Below are 27,524 nucleotides of genomic sequence, written 5' to 3'. Positions count from 1 at the left end.
TTGAATGCAGTGACAATAATTTATGATAATAAAGAGTGGACACATAGTCCTACAGATACAACCGGCCCTTTGAGGGTGACCAAACTGCTGATGCGGCCCCCGATGAATTTGAGTTTGACACCCCTGCCTTAGACCAAATGGCATCTGTCCGGGCTCCCTCCTGGAGAAGGACCCCTTTTAACTCTTATAACAGCACCTCATGTATGGAGTCTTTGTTGGGGGCTTCCCTGCCTGCTACTCCCCAACTCCTTTGTTCCAACTGTTGAGCACCTTGTTTTTCTTCAATTGCTTTTTGCCACTCACTTTAAAAGTCTGATGCATGAATTTGCATGCACGATTCCCCCAACAGTGTACTCACATGTGTGGGCCTGATCACAACCCCTCACGTGCACAGCCAATTGTCAAATGGGCACTGGTGCAAGTTCTCCCAGCACCTGCAACTCAAAATTGGGGGATTTCAGGTCCATGTACAGCTGCTAGAAGGTAGCTTAAGTTTAGAAGGTGGAGCCCAGTTCACAAAATCTGAGACCCTCTCTGGTGCAAATTAAATCCAGGTTACACGGGCCTTCTGTGTGTGCCTTTGTGATGCATTTTGAGCATCCTGTTTTTACTGGTAAACCCCCACTCACCTCCAAACTTGAAGGGCAATCATACCTTCCACCCAGCAAATCACTTGGGGTGTCATTTCTTGCTACACCTGGGAGACCATATTTGCTCTGGTCTGGACTATATCATGCCATTTTTATGCTTAGGAGTTAAAAAAAAAACCTGTAAAGGAGGAGAAAATAGAGGACAGCAGGTCAGGAGGAAGATCGGGAGTCTGATACAGAACAGGATAGAAGCAATGAAGCAAGGGAGGATGAGGATTCAGGAAACAAGCAATTTTATAGCTATGAGAGCAGTGTGGTACCAGTCCTCAAGAGTTGTTAGATTCTGGGGCTTGGGGGAAATGAATCAAACCCAGGGGGGTGAATAGCTCTCACAGTGTGTGTGAGAGAGGGGGAGGGGGAGCGCACATTAAACAAAAGCTACTGAGAAAGATATCTAGTTAGCTCCAAGTAATGTCCTGTAATTGAACTATTGTTGAACTGACACTGCCATAAGTCCCCTGCCACACATTATAGTGTGGTAGACTGCTTATGGGTTTATTTTAACATTAAACATTCATAAATTGAATGAATGAATGAATGAATGAATGAATAACAATCTCAGAGCAGGCTGGGAAATGCTGGCATGCTAGATGTAAGCACTGGCTGTTTGTCTCTGGTCTTTGCCGCCATTGCTTTGAGCCACTCTTAGAAGGATCCTGCCCTCCTTTTGCAAAGCTGCCTTACAGCTCCACCCTTTCTATGTTATGGGTTGTGTGGGTGACTAATCCCTGAAGTGCTCTGCTCATCTTTCTTTGGCACCTGACTCGGCCCTTAACCCTTTTGGTGCTGTAACCTGGGGTCCTTTTTCCTTGCCACACCTCTTCACCCAGTGTGAGCTGGTCATTCCCAGGGTAGGTTTGTTACACATCCTGACCTTCTGTATCTTTGATAACTGCAAAGCTGTCAAGTGTGGCTGTGTTTTGTTATCAGATGGGCAAAGCTGTGTCTGGCAGAATTTCCCCTGCTGTGCAAAGCTTAAGAGATACAAGAGCCTTCTGTGGGCCTGGACTTGGCAACTTTCATATTAAAATACTTACTTTTTTTCTATATGAAGCATGCATCCAGAAGGATTCTTCTTCTGTTGTGGGTGGCTTTGTGCTCTGTTACAAGCCAGAAAGTGGGAAGCAGGGAAGGTCCCAGGCAAGTCGCATCTTCAACAGGGCAGAAGTTTGCAGCTGCCATGCTTGGGCAGCTGCTGGCCACCACCCATCACCCTGGCAGGGCCTGCTGCCGAGGTCTGTGCTGTGGTTGCTTCCAGAGGACTTATTTATTGAGCACTCACCCCTGATTTGTTTGCAGGGAGGTGAGAGACTGCTGGCTAGTTAGTAAGCACTCATTTTTGGTCTGGTTGCAGGGAGGTTATATGATGTTGGGTCAAAGCTATTGTTATCCCACACTTTCCATTGCACTTTCCTGCCACTTTCCTTATAATGAATTGTGGGGTGGGGGAAGCAGGTTTCTTTGGTGCAGAAGTGCACTCAATCCACTTCAGTTTCACAACCTGAATTTACTAGGCATGTGATTGAATCTCACCTCCCAAAACAGTCACTGTCTGGAAGTGCCGCACGCCTCTTTATCTGTTCTTCATCCTGCCTAGTGTTCTAAGCAGCACCTGGCAGGTGGGTCTAGGTGTCATTCCATTTCCCACAATGCCTCTGCTGTCATGTCGCTCTGAGGAAGTGTGAGTAATTGCATGTACCCTGCCCCGGGACCTTGTGATCAAGGGCAGGTTATAAATTCACACAATAAATAAGTTTACAATTTATACGCCAGCTTTCAGCTGCCGTTGCTGTCGATCTGCACTGCTGCTCTGGGCTCCTTTAAATACAGATCTGGCCCAGGTCTAAGGTATCTCCTCCTCCTCCATTTGTTAAACTTTTAGTACCTTGCATTTAAATTTAATTTGGAGCCTGTCGCATTGTTTGGACGCTCCATTTGAATGTATGGTCCATCCCGTGTCATGTCTGGTGATACAACTAAGTGCATGGATCCGATCAAAATCACACATGTGCACACTGTTTGTTGAAGAGACACCAATGGTGTACATTTTCATGAGCATGAGTGCGCACACGCACAATCTCCCCTAATGCCACCAAAGCCCATAATCGGGTCAACGCTGCTAGCTTTGCAAGTGAAGATGAACAGTTTGTACTGTATTGGTTTCCGTTGTTGAGTAGGTAGCCTCAGACTAGCAAGCACCTCCCCTCCAAGCCTGATGTTCCTCCTTCCCCTCCTGACTGCATTGTTGCCTGCCATTCCAGCTGGTTAAAGGTAAAGGGACCCCTGACCATTAGGTCCAGTCGTGACCGACTCTGGGGTTGCGCGCTCATCTCGCATTATTGGCCGAGGGAACCGGCGTATAGCTTCCAGGTCATGTGGCCACACTGGCCAGCATGACAAAGCCACTTCTGGCAAACCAGAGCAGCACATGGAAACGCTGTTTACCTTCCCGCTGTAGCGGTTCCTATTTATCTACTTGCATTTTGACGTGCTTTCAAACTGCTAGGTTGGCAGGAGCTGGGACCAAGCAACGGGAGCTCACCCCATCACAGGGATTCGAACCACTGACCTTCTGATCAGCAAGCCCTAGGTTCAGTGGTTTAACCACAGCACCACCTGCCCCTAATTACTTGCCTGGGTGGGAATCTTCCTGGGAAGGAGCAGGTTTGTGGGAAGGGCCATAGCTAAGTGGTGGAGCACCTGCTTTGCATGCACAAGGTCCCAGGCTCAATCCCAGGTAAGGCTGGGAGGGATCCCTGCCTAGAGACCCCCTGCCAATCAAGGCTCATCCACACTTATTTTTCCTCTGCACTTTCCAGGCACAGTCTACGCTTTAAAGCTCGATTTCTGAGCACTATTTTCTTTGTTCCACAGCTTTCCCTGTGAAAACCCGCTCTTTACCATCAAATGGGAGATAGCTCAGTTGGTAGAGCATAAGACTCTAAATCTCTGGGTTGTGGGTTCAAGCCCTATGTTGGGCAAAATATTCCTGTACTGCAGGGGGTTGGACTAGATGACTGATTGGGTCCCTTCCAACGCTACAATTCTGCAATCCATGGAAAACCCAAATTGCCATTTGTTGCCCTTCAGCTTTAAGGAGCAGGTTTTTGCAAGGAAATTTCAGAAAAGAAAGGGCGCTTGTACACAGAGCTTTTAAAGCATGAACCTGCACCTGGAAAGTGTGGGGCAAAAGGTCAGTGTGGATAAGCCCTCAGAGTAGACAATACTGGTCTAGATTAACTAATAGTATGACGTGGTATAAGGCAGCTTCCTATGTTCCTACATTTCCCTCTCTATTGAACATCTGATCCCCTAAACCTGGGCTATCTGAACACATCCTGAACCACCTGCAGCTTTTGGCAGAGCTCTTTGCATGTAGCTATATAGCTGAGCATGTCAGCTCCATTGTCAGAACTCCCAGCCCTTTAACAGCTGCACTGTCCCCTGTGGGATGCTGCTGCTCCCTCCTCCATCTAGTCAGTAAGAATTTGTCACTTGCGAGCTTGGGGATGCCTTTGTTTGTAATGGTAATTAATACTTGCCTTCCCCCTTATTGCTAGGGAAATGGTGGGAGTACAGGAAGGATGTCTTTGGATGACATACTTTTAAATGCAATATATATTAACTTCTGGTTAATATATTAAATGCAATATATATTAACTTCTGGTTAATATTTGGATGACATACTTTTAAATGCAATATATATTAGAACTGGATATGGAACAACTGATTGGTTCAAAATTGGGAAAGGAGTACGACAAGGTTGTATATTGTCTCCCTGCTTATTTAACTTATATGCAGAATTCATCATGCGAAAGGCTGGACTAGATGAATCCCAAGCCGGAATTAAGATTGCCGGAAGAAATATCAATAACCTCAGGTATGCAGATGACACAACCTTGATGGCAGAAAGTGAGGAGGAATTAAAGAACCTTTGAATGAGGGTGAAAGAGGAGAGCGCAAAAGATGGTCTGAAGCTCAACATCAAAAAAACCAAGATCATGGCCACTGGTCCCATCACCTCCTGGCAAATAGAAGGGGAAGAAATGGAGGCAGTGAGAGATTTTACTTTCTTGGGCTCCTTGATCACTGCAGATGGTGACAGCAGTCACGAAATTAAAAGACGCCTGCTTCTTGGGAGAAAAGCAATGACAAACCTAGACAGCATCTTAAAAAGCAGAGACATCACTTTGCCGACAAAGGTCCGTATAGTTAAAGCTATGGTTTTCCCAGTAGTGATGTATGGAAGTGAGAGCTGGACCATAAAGAAGGCTGATCGTCGAAGAATTGATGCTTTTGAATTATGGTGCTGGAGGAGACTCTTGAGAGTCCCATGGACTGCTAGAAGATCAAACCTATCCATTCTTAAGGAAATCAGCCCTGAGTGCTCCCTGGAAGGACAGATCGTGAAGCTGAGGCTCCAATACTTTGGCCACCTCATGAGAAGAGAAGAATCCTTGGAAAAGACCCTGATGTTGGGAAAGATGGAGGGCACTAGGAGAAGGGGACGACAGAGGACGAGATGGTTGGACAGTGTTCTCGAAGCTACGAACATGAGTTTGACCAAACTGCGGGAGGCAGTGCAAGACAGGAGTGCCTGGCGTGCTATGGTCCATGGGGTCACGAAGAGTCGGACACGACTAAACGACTAAACAACAACAACATACCGTGTTTCCCACATTTTAAGACACCGTCTTATATTTATTTTACCCAAGAAAACAAGCCTATGGCTTATTTTCGGGGGGTGTCTTTTTTTAAAAAAAAAAAATACTGTACACGTTGCTGCTGCTGGGTCCCACGGACTCAGGGCTCAGGACGTGCAGCAAGCCTCCTTCTCCTTCTGCCACGTTGCTGCTGCTGGAGGCGGCCTGCCGGGTTGGCGCCCAGCTGCGCTGGCACTGGGCATCGGAGAGAGCAGGAGACTGATCAGCCACTGCGGCATCGCGCTGCCAGAGACTCGCAGCCACTGAGGAGCTCGCGGCACTGGGGCTTGAGGGCGGCTCTCGCCTTGCCGCCCTTTCTCCCGCTCCAGGGGGAGACACGGCTTCCATCCCCCGTTGCCAAGGAAATGGCCCAGGGGAGAGACGCCAGAGCGGAGGGGCCGCCCGGCTGTTGCCACCGCCGAAAACGGCAATGCTTAGGGCCGCCTCCTCCTCGCGCGAGATGAAGTAAGGCCCCTCGAGCGGTCCAGGGCTCGCTTCCGAATGCGCAGGGATAGGGCTGCGCCATTAAACTGCTTGCAAACTCCTTGGAAAAAAGAAACGTGTCCTGCAGAGCCCAGATCAAGGAGGTGGCCTGCGGGGTTGTCGCCGCTCAGCACCGCGCAGAGCGCCGGATTAAGGAGCTGGTCTGCAGAGTCGGTGCCCAGCAGCGCGGCGCTGGATTGGGGAGGCGGTGCTTCGTGCGGAGCTGCTGGGCGCCGACCCTGCAGACCGGCTCCTCGATCCGGTGGCCTGCCGGGTCGGCGCCCAGAAGCACCGCCCAGAGCACCGGATCGAGGAGCCGGTCTGCAGGGTCGGTGCCCAGCAGCTCCGCACGAAGCACCGCCTCCCCAATCCAGCGCCGCGCTGCTGGGCGCCGACTCTGCAGACCGGCTCCTTAATCCGGCGCTCTGCGCGGTGCTGAGCGGCGACAACCCCGCAGGCCACCTCCTTGATCTGGGCTCTGCAGGACACGTTTCTTTTTTCCAAGGAGTTTGCAAGCAGTTTAATGGCGCAGCCCTATCCCTGCGCATTCGGAAGCGAGCCCTGGACCGCTCGAGGGGCCTTACTTCATCTCGCGCGAGGAGGAGGCGGCCCTAAGCATTGCCGTTTTCGGCGGTGGCAACAGCCGGGCGGCACCTCCGCTCTGGCGTCTCTCCCCTGGGCCATTTCCTTGGCAACGGGGGATGGAAGCCGCGTCTCCCCCGGGAGCGGGAGAAAGGGCGGCAAGGCGAGAGCCGCCCTCAAGCCCCAGTGCCGCGAGCTCCTCAGTGGCTGCGAGTCTCTGGCAGCGCGATGCCGCAGTGGCTGATCAGTCTCCTGCTCTCTCCCATGCCCAGCGCTGGCAGGCGGCGGCATGGCTTATTTTCAGGGTATGGCTTAAATTTTACAAAAGCTTTCAAATCCTGCCATGGCTTATATTATGACTACGTCTTAAAAAGGGGGAAACACGGTATTAACTTCAGCTGAATTTAATTAACGCCCAGCATAGCTGCCAAGTTATCCCTTTTTTTAAGGGAAATTCCCTTATGCTGAATAGGCTTCCTCGTGAGAAAAGGGAAAACTTGGCAGCTATGACGCCCAGCAATACCCACTTGTAGATTCTATGATGTGCATCTCACAGGGTGCTCACAAATTTCCCCATCCCCCAAATTAAAACTGGAGGCATGTCTCATTCTTATGTTCAAAATTAGTGTGCCTGGAGCTGAGTTTCTGCATAAATTGTTGTTCTGGGGCACACTTCAGAGCGCAGGCAGTCTGCTGTGTCTCTCTCTGTCCAGAGCAATTGAATGATATAGTCCAGGGGTAGGCAACCTAAGGCCCGGGGTCCGGATGCAGCCCAATCACCTCAATCCGCCCTGTGGACAGTCCAGGAATCAGCGTGTTTTTACACGAGTAGAATGTGTCCTTTTATTTAAAATACGCCTCTGGGTTATTTGTGGGGCATAGGAATTTGTTCACCCCCCCCCCCAAAAAAATATAGTCCGGCCCACCGCATGGTCTGAGAGACGGTGGACCAGCCCACAGCTGAAAAAGGTTGCTGACCCTTGATCTAGTCACATCTGATGCAGAGACAGAAGAGAATTATTCTCCACCCCCCCACCGGAGGCTCATTGCAAGAAGGTATGGCCAGAGAGCATTGGTGAATCATGCAGGGAGGCAGCCAGCACCCTCCTCCTCACAGAAGCCAAGGTTCAGTTAAAGAATAAATTAATTTCTAACCATACAAAAGTATGCCCTGTTGCACAGCTTTGGTATCGCTCATCTAGCCCCATCTGTGTGCTGTTTTGAGTGACTTGATATTTGCCTGGAATCGTAAATCCTAAGAGCGAGCTGCTTCTTAGGCAGCCAAAACACCCAAGTAGGAGTTACTGGCAGACTAGGAAAGAGTTCCAAGGTTTGGAGAACCCTAACCATACTCATCCCAAGGCAGGGGAATCTCCCAAACAGCCCAGTGTAAACTGAACACACTTGGTGGCCACGGGAGGCTGGCAGGCTATTGGAGGGGGAATAGAATGGAGCATCTTGGGGAAAAGATTATGGCAAGCTGGCTGGAGCCCTAAACAAGGGCACTCAGACTGCAACTGCTTGTGCTTATCATTATCAAGGGAAGGGCACATCCATGATAGAGGAGTAGAGTAAGAGAGAGCCTGGCAAGGAGAGACAGGGAGTTTATTCCAGGTATATATTCCTGTTTAGGAAGTGGAAACCCGACTGCTGTTGCTGCTGCTTTTTCCTCCCCCTCTTGAGATGCAGGCCCTGAAGCTGCTGACCCAGAGCACCAAAAGCTGGAAGGAAACAGGATACAGATCTGGCAGAATGGTACACATGTCTCTTTGTTACTCCAAAGCTGCTCTGGAGGGATTTTCCAGGGGATAATATGTTTCCAATTATCCCGTTATGCTCTTTGGAGTGCATGTGTTCTGACAAGGCACCCTCCCCATTTCCAACAATATGTCATCTCCCCCTGCGTTTCCCTCTCCATGTTATTCCCTGAAAAGGTTATGACCTTCTTCTCTGTATGCGCGCGCACACACACGCACACACACACACACACACGGCATACTAATCTACCTACATCTCAGGGGGCTCCACTTTGCCACCTGTTTACAGGCCCAGTTTTGCAAACTCACACAGCTTCTTCTGGCATGGCTGAGTTTGCTCTGGCACTGAGCTAAATATTATTAAGACTGTGTGTATGTGTATGTGTGTGAGAGAGAGATGGAGAGCAAGGGGGTGGAAAGAGTGGGACAGGGAGGAGGAGTTTGTAAGGCAAGGCAGTTCCAAAGATCCAGAGAAGGGGGCGAAAAATACCCACAACTTTTGCCGGAGAAAGAGAGAGAGGAAGCAGAAAGGATCGTATGGGCTGGGAAGGAGGGTCCGATTGTTGGGGAACGGATTGCTGCTCTGCACCCCGGGGGAAAGGGAGCCCAAGAAGCGCCACAAGAATGCAGTTGACCAAGGTGTGTTACCTAACTCTCTCTCTCTCTTTCCTCTTTCTCTGCACAGGCAAGCATGGAATTACAGGCTGCGTCATCTCATTAAAATTATTCAGCCAGAGACGCTGGCTGTTTTGTGGCATATGATGGCAAGGGGCATGAATGTACAAGTGTCTAAATGTGTGTGTGTTTGACTTTCTGGCTAGAAGCGTGGATGGAATGAATTCATCTCCAAAGTTTCATAGAGGCTGAGACACTTTGGTCTCTGTGCAATGCCGCCTATTCTGTTCCCTACTTCTGCCTCCGAGCTTCTTGTATTCATTTACGCCTCTTTTTTTTTTTGCTGTTCCTGAATCAGGGTGTGTTAGTAAACAGTTCCTAAGAGAGCTTTAGTCAGAGTGACTGAACCCTCACAATGGCTGTGATTGTGCTTCTGCTAGAATAAAGCACTCGGCAGTTCCTGGCAGGGTGGATGGAAGGGAAAAGGTGCACATCGGTGCTAGTGTCCATGTGCCGGCCGTTTTATGCGCATGTGCACTAGAGTCAGTTTTCATCCCACTCCCACATAGTTTTAACTTCCAGAGACCCAACTTGAGCCTGGGGCTGCAATCCTCAAGAGTGTATTTAACAAAATAGGGGGGAAATTGCCCCGTGTAATAGACGACCTACAGTTTTTCACATAATTTTAAAGTAAAAAAAACCTAGTCTTCTTCACGGAAAAATACGGTATATATGATATGTATGCATGCTAATAAATAGAAAGGCTAACTAAAGAGGCTAAGGCTAAGTGGGAGCTCTGTATTCTGCTCTTCTCAAAGTGGGTTGTTTGGACAACTGTTCTCAGTTGTGGACACCACACTTCAGAAAGTCCATTGCCTCCAGAGGTTGATGTTGATCACAGGGGCATGGAAACCTATGGGGTGTGGTTGAAAGAGCTGGATATGTTTTAGTGTGGAAAAGAGCAGATTAAGGGGAGGCGTGATAACGGTATTTGAATAGCTGAAGGGCTGTCACATAGAAGATGAAGCAGGCTTGCTTTCAAGAACAGGGTGAAAACAGCAGAGTTTGTGGAGCAGACTTGCATCAGGAGGTGAGGGAGGGCCCTCTGCAGCTGGAGGTGCTCAAGCAAAGCCTGGATAGCTGTCTGCCAGGGATGCTGCAGTTGAAAGACTCCTGCCTTAAGCAGGGTCCCCTTCCAATTCTAACATTCTGTGGCAGTGCTTCACAAGGAAGAGGTGCAAGAAAAGAAGGACTGGTAAATGGGAACAAGTGGGTTGTATGAGAATCTGTCCCTACCCTGCCCCACAACCCACTCACCCCAGAATTATAGTATAGTGGTCCACTCACTGCATCTGACAGGAGAGGACAGCTCTCTTGCATTGAGAGAACAGCTGAATCTGCCACTATGCCCCATGTGTGTGAAACGAGGTTTCTGGCCAAAAGACACTCTTTTTAAAGATCATTGCAGACACCTTTAGGAATGACAGGGGCAAAGCTTTCCTTAGCTGTGCACAGTCCTGACCTATTATGAAGTAACTGTGCAGCAACTGCAGTTTCCCTTCCAAAAAAAACAAAAAACTTTTTGTTGCTGCATGTGGTGATGGGGAGCATCTTGCAGGTGGCTACTTTACTGCTGCCCCACCCTTGCCCCTAAATTACCCTAAAACGGCACTTTCCAAAGGGGTGTTGTGGGAGAGGGGGAAATGGCGTCTGCAGAATGGAAGAGCTCTACTGCTAAAGGATGTGGCAGAAAAGTAAAGGCTGTCACTGCAGTTATGAGGGCTGTGTTCCACCTCCACTGTTGGGGGCAGTGTGCCTCTGAATCACAGCTGGAGGGAATGCTTTTGTGCTCAGGTCCTGCTTGCGGGCTTCCTCTGGGGGCATCTGGCTGGCCACTGTGAGAACAGGAAGCTGGACCAGAGGGACCTTTGGCTTGACCCAGAAGCCAGGCTCTTCTGATCTTCTTATGAAAACATTAAGTGTCTCCTGAAACTTATGAAATCAAATGCCCCCTGTTAGCCATATGTGAATCAGGTGTGAATTCAAGGAAGGGAATGGGGGAGAGATTTCATTTCATCTCTAAAATTGTAGACAGCTGTCAGTTTTGTTTCCTTAGTGCTGCTGTTTGAACATGTATCAATATGGGGTTTTTAAAATTATAAATAAATACATGAAACCAAAAAATTTATATGTTGCCTCTTGGCCCTAAAGAGGGGCTTTGAGGGGCTTTACAGCAATTGAAGACTTGTTACATAAAAATAAATAAATCCACAGCATTAAAACGACAGTGGAATTTGCTGCCAAGGAGTGTGGTGGAATCTCCTTCTTTGGAGGTCTTTAAGCAGAGGCTTGACAGCCATCTGTCAGGAATGCTTTGATGGTGTTTCCTGCTTGGCAGGGGGTTGGACTGGATGACCCTTGTGGTCAGGGCCGGCCCTACGGCCAGGCTGGGTGGCGCAGGGCACCACGGCGCCAGCCCGCCAGGAGGGTGCCGCGAGCTGCACCCACCCACTGGCCGCCCGGTCCGCCGCACAGCTGCGCCCATGGCAACCGCGCTGTGCTTGCCCGCCCGCCCGCCACGCAGCAGCGCCTCTGGCAGCTACGCCCACCCGCCCGCCGCGCTGGGAAACTGGGCGGGAGGGCGCCGGAGGGATCCAGCGCACCATGGCGCCAGGGGCGCTTAAGACGGCCCTGCTTGTGGTCTCTTCCAACTCTATGATTCTATGAAAACTGGTAAGACCAAGGCAGTATCCCACACCATACATTTACAACACATTTAAAACGTATTTCCCTCCCTCCCTCGAAAAGAATCCTGGAAGTGCAGATTAAGAATGCTGGGAATTGTAGCTCTGAGGGGTAAACTACAGTTCCCATGATTCTTATTGGTGGTAGTGTGGGAATGTGCTTTAGATGTACCGTGTGTAGGCAACTTCTGGTATGATTAAAATACAGGTGAAACTCGGAAAATTAGAATATTGTCGAAAAGTGCATTTATTTCAGTAATGCAACTTTTTATTTTTTTAATATTTCTTTTAATTTTTACAAATGCTTTCTTTTGGAAATTCCACAGTAATAAAACAAATAGTTACAATAATACAAAAATAAACATCACTATTACATTTCATTAATTACATTCCATTTATAATTGACCTGCCTAATGACAAATAATTACAATTACAACAAATAAAGGCTTGACATATCTTGCTTTGCATGTCATGCATCTATTTCATATATTGGTTTCACCTTTTAAGTTGTGTTACTGAAATAAATGCACTTTTCGACGACCGGGTTTCACCTGTACACTAAAAGCTGAGTGGAATAAAAATGCCACAACCAATTCATTTAGAAAATTGCAGAGAAAGGGACCAAATTTCTCTGGCTTGATTCTTAATTATTTGTCTTTAAAAAACAATAATGTTCTGCTATTTTGAACTTTGATGCAGAAATGGAGTAAATCATTTTCAGAGCTGGCATTCCTGTAACCCAGGGTGGTGAACATCAGCCCCAAAGGCCAAATCTGGCCTTAGGAGAAATATGTGTGAAAACGTGTATGAATTTCCATCCATACTTTTTTTTTAATTGCATGTATCTTTGTTACATTTCTAAACCTAGGATTTAAAAAATGAGAGGGAGAGAAATCAAAATTGAGACACTAGCCATCCCTATCTGGCACTGTAAAGCTCATCAGACTCAATAGGACTTATTTTTTAGAAGCCCCCTGGAAGAGATTGAACTATATTACAGAGCAAATGAAGAGCCTTTAGTGATGGGCAATAAACGGGGGGGGGGCGGGGCAGGCAGGAGCTTAGCAGTGATCTTCAAGGTGAGAATGGAAGATTTTCAAGCACGCAAGAGTGTCTGTTCAGCTGTGAAATGTGAGAGGCTATGTAATTGGTAATAGGCTTATAGGCAGGCAGGCATCCCAGGAGTTTCCTTAAGCGTGGGTCACAAGGCCACTGAGATTGCTGAGAGCAAGCAGCCCAGTTGCAAGTCTAGCTTCTCTGATCCCTTTTTATTCAGGTCCAGCCCAAGGCCAGCCTGAGGAAGAGCAGCAAATCCCTTCCCCCTCTTTGTATAGTACGTAAGGTAGAGTACATAACTTATTTTATCACCTGAAGCAGAAAAATCTCACAAGCACCTTCTGTCTCTCTGGCGGTAGAACAAACCCAAGTGATTAAAAAAAACACACCACTGTCTTTCCATGACTTTGCAGATCCACTAGCCGGAGGCAACAGCCATCTTTGGCCCCTGCTTCTGGAGCCAGTAAGGCGGTGCTGGGGGACGACGACGACTGTGTACACTTCATGCATTAAAAACACACCCCTCCCCCCAAAAGATTCCCAGGAACTGTAGTTTGCTAAGGGTGTTGGGAATTGTAGCTCCGTGGGGGGGGGGGTTACACAGCAGTCCCCAGGATTATTTTGCCAGGGTGGGTGTGTTGTGTGATTTAAACTGTCTGCAGAGAGATGTTTAAGGCATGTAACACCAAGATGTCTTACCTGTGTTTATAAAACAGTGAGCAGTTTATGCTGGAGATGTAAAATGCTCAGTGCTGACATCTTACATATTTTCTGGACCAAATAAGGAAGCTTTGGATTGATGTTATTAAAGGAATTGAAACAAGTAGGGGACATATATTACCAATGGATCCACTAGCAATTTTGTTTTGTTATATTGAAGATGTACAGTAGTACCAATGGTTAGTAGAGAGATGTCCCTTTTCTTATTGACCTGTAAAGAGCCTGTATAGCTATTGCTTATAACTGGAATATAATTTGATCTCCAACCCTGGATGATTGCCTGGCTAAAGTTTGGCATATAGTTTCCAAGGCTAAACTGACTAAAATGATTCAAGACTAAAATGATTCAAGGTCAAAGTGGGTAGACAGAAGTAAAGACAAATTTCTTTAAAAATGGGCTGATGCAACAAGGTACAAGGAAACCTAAATCCACATGCTTTGTTGGGAATATTGTGAGATTATGATGTGTGGATTTAGCAAGGTTTCTGGAATAGTAGGACAAGAGTCACCTAATTAACCCCATCAGCAAAAGCCTCTCCCCACACTCATGAAATTGGCTCCAGGGGATGGAGTCAGAAGGAACACCCCCCCCCCCCGAACAGCAAGCTTGTGCAGATGGAATATTTGTAATAGTGCCACATTGAATTCCGCCCATGGTTAGTGTTTACCTTGTTTAAATGTACTTGATTTTTCAAAATTATTAAGTGTTTCTCCCCACCCACCTTTGCGTGTACACTGTTACATACAAAAAAATGCCCTCAAAAGATATGCAGAGAGAGCAATTCTGCTGTCAGGGCAGGAAAAGAAATGGCTTGTCAGACCAGACCCTCTCTTTCAGCATCTACATTTTCTTGCCTCCCTTCCTGAACTGGACATGTTATTTTCTCTGCCACCCCTCCCATCTTGCTGCTTGCTATAGAAGCCCCTCTCTCCCTTCTTTCCTTTCCTTTCTGTTTCTCTGTGCTTGTTGGCTTAGTCCAATTCAGAGGACGTTCTTTGCATTTTTTGAGGTTAAAACTTCTGGTGGGGGGGATTTTTTTGGACAGAGCAAGGGCAGCAAGTTGGGTATGAGCACAGCTCAGAAAGATTGGCTCAAGTGGCGAAAAAACAAACCAACCCACAGGCGCCTAATCCATGTGAATGAGGAACAGAAGGAGCCTCTGGAGGGGCTGATTGGCAGGGGAAAGAGAGTTTTTGAGAAGATCGGTGTAGGGATCAGTCACTGTGGCTATTGAAGAGCATAAAGCAGCTTTCTCCCAACATGGTGTTGTTGGACTCCAGCTCCCATCAGCCCCTGCCATAAGAATATAAAATGTGCCCTGCTGGATCCAGCCAATGGGCCATCTAGTCTAACATCCTATTCTCACAGCGGCCAGCCAGGTTCCTGTGGGAAACCCACAGGCAGGACCTGAGCGCAAGAGCAGAGCATGGTCATTGTGGTGAGTAGCTGTTGATGGCTTTACCCTCCATGCATTTGTCTAATCCTCTTTTAAAGCCATCTAGGTTGCTGGTGGCCTCCCACATGAGCGAGTTCCATAGTTTAACTGCGCTGTGTGAAGAAGGACTCTTGCGTTCTGGAGTAAGAGGAGGAGACTTTGACACAGAGAAGCGTCCTAATGCCACATGGAACATCTTGTCTTGTCCTGACAATTCTGTGTCACTTTGTGGATTGCTTACATTGTAATATGATTCTCCTGAGTCGGCTGGACATGGGCTACTACCATTTTATAGTTCCCAGAACTCCATCTGGGTAGTCAGCAAAGCAGTGTGAGATGCGTGTGCATTTGGCATTTCCTCTGTTTAATCCTTTCTGTTACCCACACACCCAGACTTGCGTGCTCTGTTTGCTGCCTGCCTTGTGGGATTCTGACTTTTCATGCTAATCGGTTTTTGGTTACATAGCAAAAACGTGGTTACTCAGTTCTGGTATATGATGTCATTTATGACATGCCTCCTGCTTTAATTAAAAAGACCCGGGGGAATGAATATATGATCTCATTGTCAAGATGGGACATTTTAAGTTTTCAAAGAGTCTGGGTGAGTAGCTGTTTTTCTTTGAGCCATTCTCCACTAACGGCCCCATAGGAATCAGGCGGACCACTCCACGGAACAGAAAGCCTAGGCCAGGGGTCCCCAAACTAAGGCCCGGGGGCCGGATGCGGCCCAATCGCCTTCTAAATCTGGCCCGCGGACAGTCCGGGAATCAACATGTTTTTACATGAGTAGAATGTGTCCTTTTATTTAAAATGCATCTCTGGGTTATTTGTGGGGCCTGCCTGCTGTTTTTACATGAGTAGAATGTGTGCTTTTATTTAAAATGCATCTCTGGGTTATTTGTGGGGCATAGGAATTCGTTCATATTTTTTTTCAAAATATAGTCTGGCCTCCCACAAGGTCTGAGGGACAGTGGACCGGCCCCCTGCTGAAAAAGTTTGCTGACCCCTGGCGTAGGCACCTCCCTTCAGAAGAAGGGCCATAGCTCAGTGGCAGAGCACCTGCTCTACAGGCAGATAGTCCCAGGTTCAATCACCGGCATCTCCAGGTAGGACTGAGAGACAACCCTGCCTGAAACCTTGGAGAGCTGCTGTCAGTCAGTGCAGACAACACTTAGCTCGAAGGACTGATGAGATTACGTAGGCAAATTCCCATGTTCCTATGCAGTCATTGCTCTGCTGCGAACTGCACCTTGATTTCATTCAGATTTGGTTTTATCAGCCAAAGGACCCTTATGCAGCAGGGGTGTGGAGCCTTTGACTCTCCGCAGGTGTTGGACTCCATCAGCATACCGCACAACTGTCCTGTTTTAAGTGGGACATCCCAGAATTACAGAAGCTGCCCCGGCTTCTGATTGTATCCTGGGGTGTCCCATTTTGGCTCCCATGCTCTGACTGTGCCAGAGTGCGGGACCAAAAGACACACTTTTTTGGCCTCAAACCTTGTGCTTGTGTGCCACCCCCTCCTCTTCCTACTTCTGGAAGCTGCGCCAGAAGTACAATGGCGGTGGGCGACCAGTCATATGGGGGGGGGGAGTGAGAGGGGATAGGGCCTCCATCAAGGTCATGTCCCAATTTGCCTCACCGGGATGTGGGAGGGTATGCACCAGCCCCAGCTGATGGGCTCTTACTGCTGGTCTGGAGCAGCCAAGGGGAGAAAGGGAGGAGGCTGGGCTACTTTAAAGGGTAAATTCACTGTGTTGTGCCATCTTGGACACTTTGAAATTGTTTGATTAAGAGACTTTCAGAAGTCTTGAGTCCTCCTTCTTATTGCCCACCTGAGCCCAAGCAGTAAAACATTTGCTGAAATACTCTTTATTTTGCTATGTACGCTATCTTCTGGTGCTTCTCTGCAAGAAACTACTTTTATTTTGTAAGAGTTTTTTCCTAGAGACTGTCTTGACTCAGAGGCGTTCCAAGGCGGGGGCAGGGGAGCGGTCTGCCCCGGTTGCCATTCCAAAGGAGGGGTGACAAATGATTGGTGCCACCTCCCGGGGTGCATGCCGCTCGCTGCACATACCCCCGGGACGCGTGCCATGCTCCCCTGGGACGACCGCCACTCCGGGTACTAGAGCAGGTTGCTCTGCCTCTGTCTAGACTGCTTGCCAACATGCTAAGCTGGGTCAAGAACCCTTTTTCAAGAAAGTGAAGGGAGCCAAGCACCGTGAGTGGAGCAGGCAGGGGAGTCCCAGGCCTTAAAACAGTTCACAAAATGGTGCTTGCAAGATGCTAAAGCTGAAAATGAGAGGTCTTATTCCTGGACGGACAGTGTGTGTGTGTGCGCGCGCGCGCGCGAAAACAGTAAAAAGGGGAGAATATTTTTTTTATTTAAAAAAACCCTGTACATCAAAGGTTGAGCACCATATGTTGTTGTACTCCAACTCCCATCAGCCAGCATAACCAATGATCAAGAATGATGAGGCCCTTGTAGTCAAACAACATCTGAAGGGCCCTGTCAATCTGTACCTGTTGACCTGAGGCACTTGTTAACATAGTCTGTAATAAGATTAGACAAGGTGACCTGTGATTACAACTTGTGATGGCTATATGACACCTCCGAGAGCAAAAATAAATAGTAAATTGCAAGAACTCGGGCCAGACGAAAAATGGATTTCAAATATATCTTCACAAGGTTTTATTTGTGTGATGAAGAGTTCAAATAGGAATCAATCCCAGTATAGTAGGCAAATAATAATAATAATAATAATAATAATAATAATAATAATAATAATAATTTCCAGTAAAAAATCAGGACAAGGCCCTGTTTCGACAATTCTTCGTCAGCAAAGATTCACAGGTCAGAGTGTACCAAGTCTGAAAAACAGTGAGAGAGGGCTCCATTGCCCTCATGCCCCACCTGTGCGCTGGCCACCAGGGGAAATAAGATGCCTGGTAGATGGACCCTTGGTGGGTCTGGTCCAGCATGGAAACTCAGTCTCTTGTGTTAATGAGAAACTCTGGAAAGTTAAATGTCAGGCGTCAGGGAAGCCAGCTTTGCCTCCTCCTGCTGTTCTTAGCTGTACGATTTTAAAGCTGTACTATTAGGTTTAACATAGCCAAACTCTCTCTCTCTCTCTCTCTCTCTCTCTCTCTCTCTCTCTCTCTCTCTCTCTCTCTCTGTGTGTGTGTGTGTGTGTGTGTGTGTGTGTGAGAGAGAGAGAGAGAGAGAGAGAGAGAGAGAGAGAGAGAGAGAGAGAGAGAGATGATTCCAAGCCTCTCAGGACCTGGACTGCTGCACTCATTTTCCCAGTCTCATTTGTCTGAAGTAGAAAAGGAGAAATTGGAAATGGAATTCCTGAGGCCTTGTTTCTTATTGGAATTCAGTTGTGATGAGCAGCTCAAAAACCCTCCCACACACCAAACTGCTGCAACCCCCTGCCTGAGACAATGAAAAAAAACTGCAATATGCATGGCTTGGACTGTAGCCCTTGACTGGAAGTGAGTGAACCAAGCAAAGGATTTGCCTGTCCCTGCTGTGAGACATCTCCATCAGCCAAACTAGGAGTCATCCAGTCCCTGATTCCTCAGTTAAAGGAACCAGGTCCCCCACCCCACCCCCGCAAGCCTCTGGCCATGGATCTTGGCCTTTACCCAAGGAGGAGGTACCGGAGCACTGACACATTTAAAACATGTGGCTCTCCCCAAAGTACCCTGGGAAATGTAGTTCATCACTTACAGAGCTGCTATCCTTGGCACTGTTAAGGATTCAGGAGGGGAAGGGCAAAATCATGCACCTTAAATATGCCTTAAATATACAGTGTGTGTCAGAAGCAACACCTTCTCTCAGGATTAAGATTCTTCTGATGTTCTGCAGGGGCCCTCTGAACACTGAGGGCCCCCAGCCCATAGCTGCCAAGTTATCCCTTTTTTAAAGGGATTTTCCCTTATGCTGAATAGGCTTCCTCGCGAGAAAAGGGAAAACTTGGCAGCTATGCCCCAGCCCCTTCAAAGAAAGGGTCAGGCACAGGGCTCGTCGGGGTTACGGAGCAGAGCAAAACCAAAACAGAAGCACATCTGCGAGTGGAAATCACGCTCCGGCAGCACAGCAGCAGTGGGAGGCGCCATTAGCGAAAGCGCACCTCATGTTACGAGTGGTTTCTGGCTACGAATGGACCTCTGGAATGGATTAAGTACGTAACTGTACTGCTGTTTCAGTTCAGCATGGAAATATGGGCTAGTCTCAATTAACAGTAGCACACTAGAGCAAAAGTGTTTCAAATATCATGCCATAGTACATTTCAGGGCTCCTCCAGATGACCTGTTTATTGAGCATTTATCTTGATTTACTTCCACAAGCATATTTGGCGTGCAGGTTAAATTATATCCTGCCTTTATTGAGCATTGATCCTGATGTGCTGGCACAAAGTTTATTTATGTGGAGTGGAGGTTTGATTATATCCTGTCTTTATTTGATTTGTTGGTGGGTAGGTAGGGGTTGTTATATGAGAATAAACATTCATTCTGATTTGCTTGCGGGGTGTTTATACATCTTCCCATTAATCATGTCTTCATTCTACTACAATTTTCAAGGGATTAAAGCACTCGGTCACTTAGCACGACAAACCTATTTTTAAAGCAAACAGACTTTTTGTGGTTAGGAAAGAAATGGCAAAATGCACCAAAGAGTCTAGGATGAACAAAGAATTAATGGGAAGACTCCACAAGCAAAGCAGGAGGAATGCAGGATGAATCCTCATTGTCTTTGTAAACAAATGAAAGCAAAGGCTCAGTGTATACCCGGAATAGTCTAACTACCACATAATCTTTGGGATGCATACTGAATGAACAGGTTGTCTGAAGTGGCCCTAAATATCCTAGCATGTGTTTGAATTCCTCCCTGCCAAAGACTGAGTTCAGAGCTGCCCTTAGTCTTCAAGGGGACACAAGACTCTTTGTGTTTTTCAAATGGAAAGTCCACGGCTCATCAGTATTGTATCCAGTCCAGATGCATTGACATCATAGATGGGAGGTATAGGAGGGTAAGGATGGGCCAAGGCCCACTGTGAAAACTATCCTGCCCACCCTTTGACCTCCCCTCAGCTGGCAGAGTTTTATGGCTACACTTCCCCAAATCCTATTTGCTGGGCAAATGGCTGATTCATGAGCAACTGATTCTCTACATTTGCTGATAAATTGGACTGAACACTCCATGCCAGAAACTCAGGTGTAGACAGATTGTACCATTTCAATTGGGGGAGGGGGGGTTGTTGAATGATTCCCTACACATTTGGTGCAAATAGAAAAGTAGTACATCTGGTAAAGAGTTGGGCTAGAACTATTCTCTTCAATGTGCTAGTTTTCTAGCTGAATGGAGGTTTTGTATTTAGTACGGGGAAGACATTCATAAGTGGTATCCCTCACTTGTCTGGAGTGCAATCCTTTTTATCACCCCCTTTTTGCTCCATGTGTGTGGATTAGCTTTCACCAAACTGGTGCTTTGGCCTACAACTCTCATCATCTAGGACTGATGGGAATTGGACTTCCAAGCACTTGGGGGGGGGGACCAGATCAGTGAAGGCTGGTGCGTGTACATAATCTCAGCTGCTGCCAAAGCAATAATATTCCAAAAACTCTATTTCTCTCCTGCAGCTGAAGTTCAAAAAACCATTCCATTTACTGTTCTAGCTACCTGCCTTCTACTCTGAAATGTTACAGAGTCCCAAACTTGCCAAGGCAATTCAAGATCTCTAGAGCTTGAGCACAAAAGGGCTAAAACTTGTTTTAAATTAGAATTATATTTCAGGTGGCAGTACTAAACATACCGGTATATACTTGTAATTATTATTTACTTCTGATAAAGCATTGTTATTTGTTTGCCCCACTTTTCCTTCAGAAGACAGTAAAGTTACTAATCCTGCATCTGTCTCTATCCTATCACACTCATTAAATTCTGATGTGTATCTCATTCCAAATCCTGGAGAGAGATTCTGAACTATCAGGAGAATATTTCAAGGTATTGGCTCTTATTGCTCAACCAGTTGTCTGGGTGGTGCTGTGGGTTAAACCACAGAGCCTAGGGCTTGCCGATCAGAAGGTCGGTGGTTCAAATCCCCACGATGGGGTGAGCTCCCGTTGTTCAGTCCCAGCTCCTGCCAACCTAGCAGTTCAAAAGCACGTCAGAGTGCAAGTAGATAAATAGGTACCGCTCTGGCGGGAAGGTAAACGGCGTTTCTGTGCGCTGCTCTGGTTTGCCAGAAGCGGCTTAGTCATGCTGGCCACATGACCTGGAAGCTGTACGCCGGCTCCCTTGGCCAGTAAAGCGAGATGAGCACCGCAACCCCAGAGTCGTCCGCAACTGGACTTAACGGTCAGGGGTTCTTTTACCTTTACCTATTAACATGTTTTGTCTAGTTAAGTTTTTATCAGCATCCTTAATACCTTCTTTCCTATGTGGCTTACATACATTATTTACAATGTTTTTATCTCTTCCTGGAAAAGAGGGTAAATTGGGCTAACAAAAAATAAAGATTACAGTCATATCTCGGTTTAAGTACGCTTCATAGAATCATAGAGTTGGAAGAGACCACAAGGGCCATCCAGTCCAACCCCCTGCCAAGCAGGAAACACCATCAAAGCATTCTTGATATATGGCTGTCAAGCCTCTGCTTAAAGACCTCCAAAGATTCAGGTTGAGTACTTTCAGTTTAAGTACTCCACAGACCCGTCTGGAACGGATTAATCCACTTTCCATTACTTTCAATGGGAAAGTTCGCTTCAGGTTAAGTATGCTTCAGGTTAAGTACGGACTTCCGGAACTAATTAAGTTCTTAACCTGAGGTACCACTGTACATCTAAAAAAAACATACATGGTGATTCATGGTTAGCTATATACAAAGGAATTTCTTCTCTTCCTGTCAAGCACTTCAGGTCATTGCAATCAGTGTCCCAAGACCAATAAGCTTTCTAAACAAAACATTCCCTTTTCAGGCTATTACATGCAATAGTCACCATTTGCAAAACAAAAGGCAACATTTAGTCTATTATACAAAGCTTTCTTTGCCACTCTCCTGTATGCACTTGCTCACAGGATAGACATTCTTCTCCACAGCTCACAAATACAACTAAGAATTTCCTTGGCCATGGTTCCTTCCTGGTCCTCAGTTAATAAGGTTGTTTGCTGAGATAAATAGAGTTTTATTATGGTAGGGCCAGGAATGTGTGTTGGACCATTAGAGCTACATTTCAGAAAAGAAAAGAAAAAACCGGTTTCACCAAAGACTGACATTTGCTAATATGGACCAGTGGTTAATCAGGGAGCTGGACTTGTCCAGGGAGGCCAGGGTTCTAATCCCCACTCAATCACAAAGGTCATTGAGTGACCTGGATCAGTCATTCTCAGCCACTTTACCATGTTTCCATGTTTCCATGTTGAATCCCAGTTGTTGTCGTTTAGTCGTGTCCGACTCTTCGTGACCCCATGGACCAGAGCACGCCAGGCACTCCTGTCTTCCACTGCCTCCCGCAGTTTGGTCAAACTCATGTTTGTAGCTTCGAGAGCACTGTCCAACCATCTTGTCCTCTGATGTCCCCTTCTCCTAGTGCCCTCCATCTTTCCCAACATCAGGGTCTTTTCCAGGGAGTCTTCTCTTCTCATGAGATGGCCAAAGTATTGGAGCCTCAGCTTCAGGAGCTGTCCTTCCAGTGAGCACTCAGGGCTGATTTCCTTCAGAATGGAGAGGTTTGATCTTCTTGCAGTCCATGGGACTCTCAAGAGTCTCCTCCAGCACCATACGCATGCTGCATAGACAACCTTTTACATGAGGCAGCTCCTCCTGCCACTTCAAACAGCAGGCAGGCATGCTTATCTGTGAGGTAGGAGGAGACAAACTGTGCTTCAGGTCACCTCTGTTTTCAGGTGGGATTCAACCACTTCCCTACAAAACTGGACTTTTAACAGAAAGTGACAGGGAAACTGGAGTGGAAAGGGTGTGGCAACCCTCGCTTTGAAGCAAAGTCATCCAAGCTGTCCACAAATAAATCAGGATGAATACTCAATAAACAGGTCATCTGGAAACACCCACAAAGAACCCCCCAAAACCTACATTGCCTCCATGTGTCCCTGCCACTTCCTTTCCCTTCTTTTTTATATATTAAAAATACCCTCTTTTTGGGTGTGGATATCTGTCATCTCTAAACCTCTGACTCTTCTCATACCTACCTTCCCTCCCTTTTCCTTCAAGGGATAGCACAGATTAAAGTTCCCTAAGAAAGCCTCCTTTTAAAAAAACGGAAAACAAAAAAAATCTCTGCAAGTAATTAATTAATTAATTAATTAATTAATTGTGCCAGCCAATCAACCCAACAAACCAAACATAAATGATACTGACAGTGCAGCCAAACCACTCCAATTCTTCCTCTCCAGAGAGTTTAATCTCCCTCTTCTGGACAGAACTTTATAGGCGTAGCCAAAATATTGTCGTCTTGCCAGGATGAGACAGCATGGGAGTGGAGAGAGAGGCCCCATCAGACCCATTTTTGCTGTTTAAAGCAGTGCTTTTTTTCTAGAAAAGGAACTCCCACAACCCTAAGTTCTTGAGCTCTTTTTAGGGGAGAGCCAAAGTCACAAGGGGGGGGGATGCCACTCAACAGCTGCCAGTAAGCTACAAGAAGGGGTGAAAAAAGCCCTCCTGGCATGTCATCACAGCATATGCACCAGCTCAGTATTGTGAAGGAGAACTTTGTTGCTTTGGCATGGACGGTATTTGTATACATCTTCATCAACATTTCCTACCTAGCAATTTCCCCTTCCAGAATAAGCATTCCCTCCAGGCCAGCCATGTACACATTAGTGACTTGAAACACATCAAGGTCACCCCCCCCTTCCCCTGCTGTGTTTCACATCTCAATCATATGTTGCTGTACAGTCCAGGAAGGGGGCGGGGCGGGGGGAATGGCTTGATCCAATACTCATTCCTTGATGAGTTTCTGCGCACCAAGCTCCAGTTCACCTGTGCATGTGCAATGTCTGTCTCAAATGTACACACCTCAGCCTAACTGTGGCTTCCATTTCCGAGCTGGATACAGTGGTGTCAAGGGGGGGGTGCAGGAGGCCTGGGCCCCAGATGCAGAATCTTGGAGAGTGCTAACCATGTGCACATCAGCTGCTGGGTGCTGAGTGACCACAGAGGGTGAACACCACCCGCCCCACTCCTGCCCACCAGCTGACAGGCGGGTGCCCATATGCTGGACAGTGGCAGGGGGCAGAGGGCGAAAAGCAACCTCTGCGCTCCCACACCTGCCCCCGCCTGGCATGCAAGGGCAGGAGCGGGCCACGGAGGGTGAAAAGCACCCTTCATGCCTGCCCTGCCCCCACCCCTGCCTGGCTAGTGCCTGCCTGTCAACACCAGTTGTTCCCTCTGCACTCACCCAGTTTCCGCCACTGATGGGCGGGCAGGCGCTTGCGAGCCAGGCAGGGACAGGGCGCAGATAGTGAACAGCACCCTCTGCACTGTGCCCCTGCCTGGTGGTGGCAACAGTGAGCGCACTCCGTCTCAGGTGCCCCTGACTGGATGGAAGCGCATCAAACAGGAGTATTTCTCAAGAAACCACAGGATTGATATGGCTCCAAACACCATAAGTGCACTAGAGCCAAAGTAAATGGTAACTTCTACACAGTGTATGGGTGGCTGCAGACTGCCCCTGTTTTACATGAAGGAGCCAAGTGCATACCGAAAATTTAGGTTTCTGCATTTAAAGCAGATTAACATTTGCTGTTGCCCTTGCACAACAAATCAACTTTTTTATTTCAAAACAAACTTGACTTTTTGCAGTTTCCAATGTGATGTAGAAAAAAAACCTGCTCCTTTTCCCTTGTGGGGTATCCAAGTGGGTTCCCTATCGGTAGGAGAAAATAGCAGAGGCCAACCAGAGAACTGTTTCAGACATGTGGTTTATATACTCACGTCTGTATTTGCCTTGTAAATTTATGAACATTTAATTTATATATTTGAGACCTTACATTCTTATAGCAATTGCATTTCCCCATTGGTTTGCAAATAGGGTTGCCAGACTCAATAGCGGACAGGACTTCTGTGCCTTTAATTGCCCTGCTCTCTTTTGAGTCTGGAAACCTTAAAGAGAAACCAGCAGACCCTTTGCTTGGAAATTAAACAAAGGGTCTGCTGGTTTCTCTTTAAGGTTTCCAGACCCAAAAGAGAGCAGGGCAATTAAAGGCACAGAAGTCCTGTCCACTATTGAGTCTGGCAACCCTATTTGCAAAGTGCGGGATGAACAAATTACTAATGTGGAAATTTGTAAAGGCCTCACAAGCAAATCAGGGTGAATGCAGAACTAATGTTGATTTTCATATAACTGTGCTGCTATAAAGAAAGCAGAACAAATGTTCAGTGAAGACCAGGCAGATTCCAACCACCACGTACACTTTGCATAAGCAAATCAGGATGAATGCAGAATGAACAGGTCATCTGGAGCAGGGGAGATCAGGGCAATAAGACAAGTACCACCAGATCAGACCAAAGGAATAGCTCAGCCTACTGAGTATGAGGCTCTTGATCTCAGGTCAGGCATTGGGCGGAAGATTCCTGCATTGCAGGGGGTTAGGCTACATGATCCTCAGGGTCCCTGCCAACTCAACAATGCTATGATTCAAAGTCCAGCATCCTGCCATCACAGGGGCCAAGCGGATGCCCATGGGAAACCTACAACTGTAACCCCCAGCAACTGCAACTTGTTCATAGTTCCTGCAGTGCACTTTCCACTCCCACCCCACTTATTTCCCCCCTTCCCCTTTCACGTTAAGAGGCATGAGAAAGAAGTAAGTGACTGCTCCAAGCCCCTATGAGCCATTGTCTGCTTGGGGGGTCCTGTAATCACACAGGGATATGAGACCTCTGTGCGAGACAGTTGGAAGCTGCCAAAATATCCCCCCTTCCTCCTCCTCCTCCTCCTATCACAAGGGAACAGCCAGAGGTCAACTCTCCATTCACCCAAATAGCTGTGTTAACCCTTTAACAGCCAGCAGCATCCCCATCACCAGACTGTGTGCATCTTGTAAAAGGTTGTGGTTTAAGTAAGGATTAACTTCTCTCTGAGGGTAAGAGTCAATTCAAATGTGGATTAAAATCTTCTTCGTCCACCACCAAAGATTAACTGGGAAAGGTAACAAGCAGAGAACATTGGGGCTCTTGATCTTTTGAAATGCCCCCCATAGCTAGCCGGCCACACAGAATTGATGCTCTCCTCTCTCTTTAAGAATGTACTTGAAGGCAGATTTCCCCCTCCACTCCATAACCACAGCCAGCAGAAGGTTTGCCTTAGGCCCAAATGTGGGTGGTGGCAACCAATGGTCTGTTTAAATGAGAAGCTATTAGTTAGAGGAGAGTGGGAGTGATGGGGGGGGAAAGCAGAGGAGGGAAAGACTTAATTCTGCCCTCCTCCAGTTTCCCTTCTCCAAGTTGCTCCCCCCCCCATCCCACCTTGGACTGCACATGGGCATAGCCAGGATTTATGTTGGGGGTGGGCAGGCTTAACTAACTCAGTTAAGTATTTTTATTTATTTACTTGATCTTAGGGGGGGCAGCTGCCCCCTTTGGCTACGCCCATGAGTGGGAAGTCATTGGCAGTGCAGTTTGGAGTGGGACGGAGCAGACGGGGGCGGGGCGGGGATTGAGCACTCTTTTTTTTTTTTTTTTTAGATAGATATTTATTGATTTTCACAATAGAAAAGTGATTTACAAAGGTTTAGAAGGGATGGGGGAAATACAAAAAAGCAAAAATACAAAAGTCAGGAAAAACAGAAAAAATCAGAAAATAAAAAAGAAAAAATAGAAAACTATATAACTTATCTTTATCACAGTGTATATTGGGACCTCCTCGGGTTCCCGTCCCTGTGTTTCTCAAACACACTTCCAATTTAGCAAATTCTACCTCTAAATATTCACTTTTAATACTAAGTTCTTATTTTCTATTCTAAAATAACCTCTTTTACCTAATCCACAGATTTATTTACCACTTAATTTCTATTCTTAAAATATTACTTTAGCGTATTTTTTTAAATACAATTTAAAATCTTTCCACTCTTCTTCAATTGCTTGTTCTCCCTGGTTACGGATTCGTCCGGTCATCTCTGCCAATTCCATAAATTCCATCATCTTCATCTGCCATTCATCAATCGTTGGTAACGTTTGCTGCTTCCAGTATTTAGCGATCAACAGTCTCGCAGCTGCAGTGGCATACATGAAAAAGGATACCTTTCTCTTGGGAATCTCCTTCCCTACAATGCCCACTAGGAATGCCTCTGGTCTCTTCACCAATGTGCCTTTTAGCACTTTCTTAAGTTCATTATAAATCTTATTCCAGAAGTCATTCACCAGTGGACATGTCCACCACATGTGGTAAAATGAACCTATTTCTTTCTTACATTTCCAACATTTATTGTCATTGTTGTGGTAAATCTTTGCTAGCTTTTCTGGTGTAAGGTACCATCTGTACATCATTTTCATTATATTCTCCTTTAATAAACTACACGCAGTAAATCTAATATTTTCCTTCCACAACTTTTCCCAATCCTCTATCATAATATTATGTCCCACATCCTTTGCCCACAAAATCATAGCATTTTTAGTTTGTTCATCTTTTGTATGCCATTCTAGCAGCAATTTATACATTCTCGAAAGTATTTTCGTCTTAGGTTCTAACAATTCTGTTTCCACCTTTGACCTCTCAATTTGAAAGCCAATTACTCTATCCATTTTAAACGCTT

The 27,524-nt window shown here is 46.8% G+C and overlaps 1 protein-coding gene across 2 annotated transcripts in view; it reads left to right on the top strand.

Annotated features, from left to right (window-relative positions):
* Positions 1 to 8,651: 8,651 nt before the first annotated feature.
* The window catches only part of TNS2 (tensin 2), a 130,660-nt gene continuing 111,787 nt past the window's right edge, over positions 8,652 to 27,524 (top strand). The window contains exon 1 of one of the 2 annotated variants that reach the window (XM_035101897.2): positions 8,652 to 8,814. In XM_035101897.2, the coding sequence (XP_034957788.2) occupies positions 8,713 to 8,814 (102 nt within the window). In that variant the 5' untranslated portion in view covers positions 8,652 to 8,712. The remainder of the gene's footprint in view (positions 8,815 to 27,524) is intronic. The other variant, XM_060272182.1, reaches the window with a different exon arrangement.

Source organism: Zootoca vivipara, chromosome 2 (assembly GCF_963506605.1).
Source record: "Zootoca vivipara chromosome 2, rZooViv1.1, whole genome shotgun sequence".
NCBI lineage: Eukaryota > Metazoa > Chordata > Lepidosauria > Squamata > Lacertidae > Zootoca > Zootoca vivipara.
The sequence above is the reverse complement of the archived record's forward strand: the minus strand, read 5'-3'. Positions and strand labels throughout refer to the sequence as shown.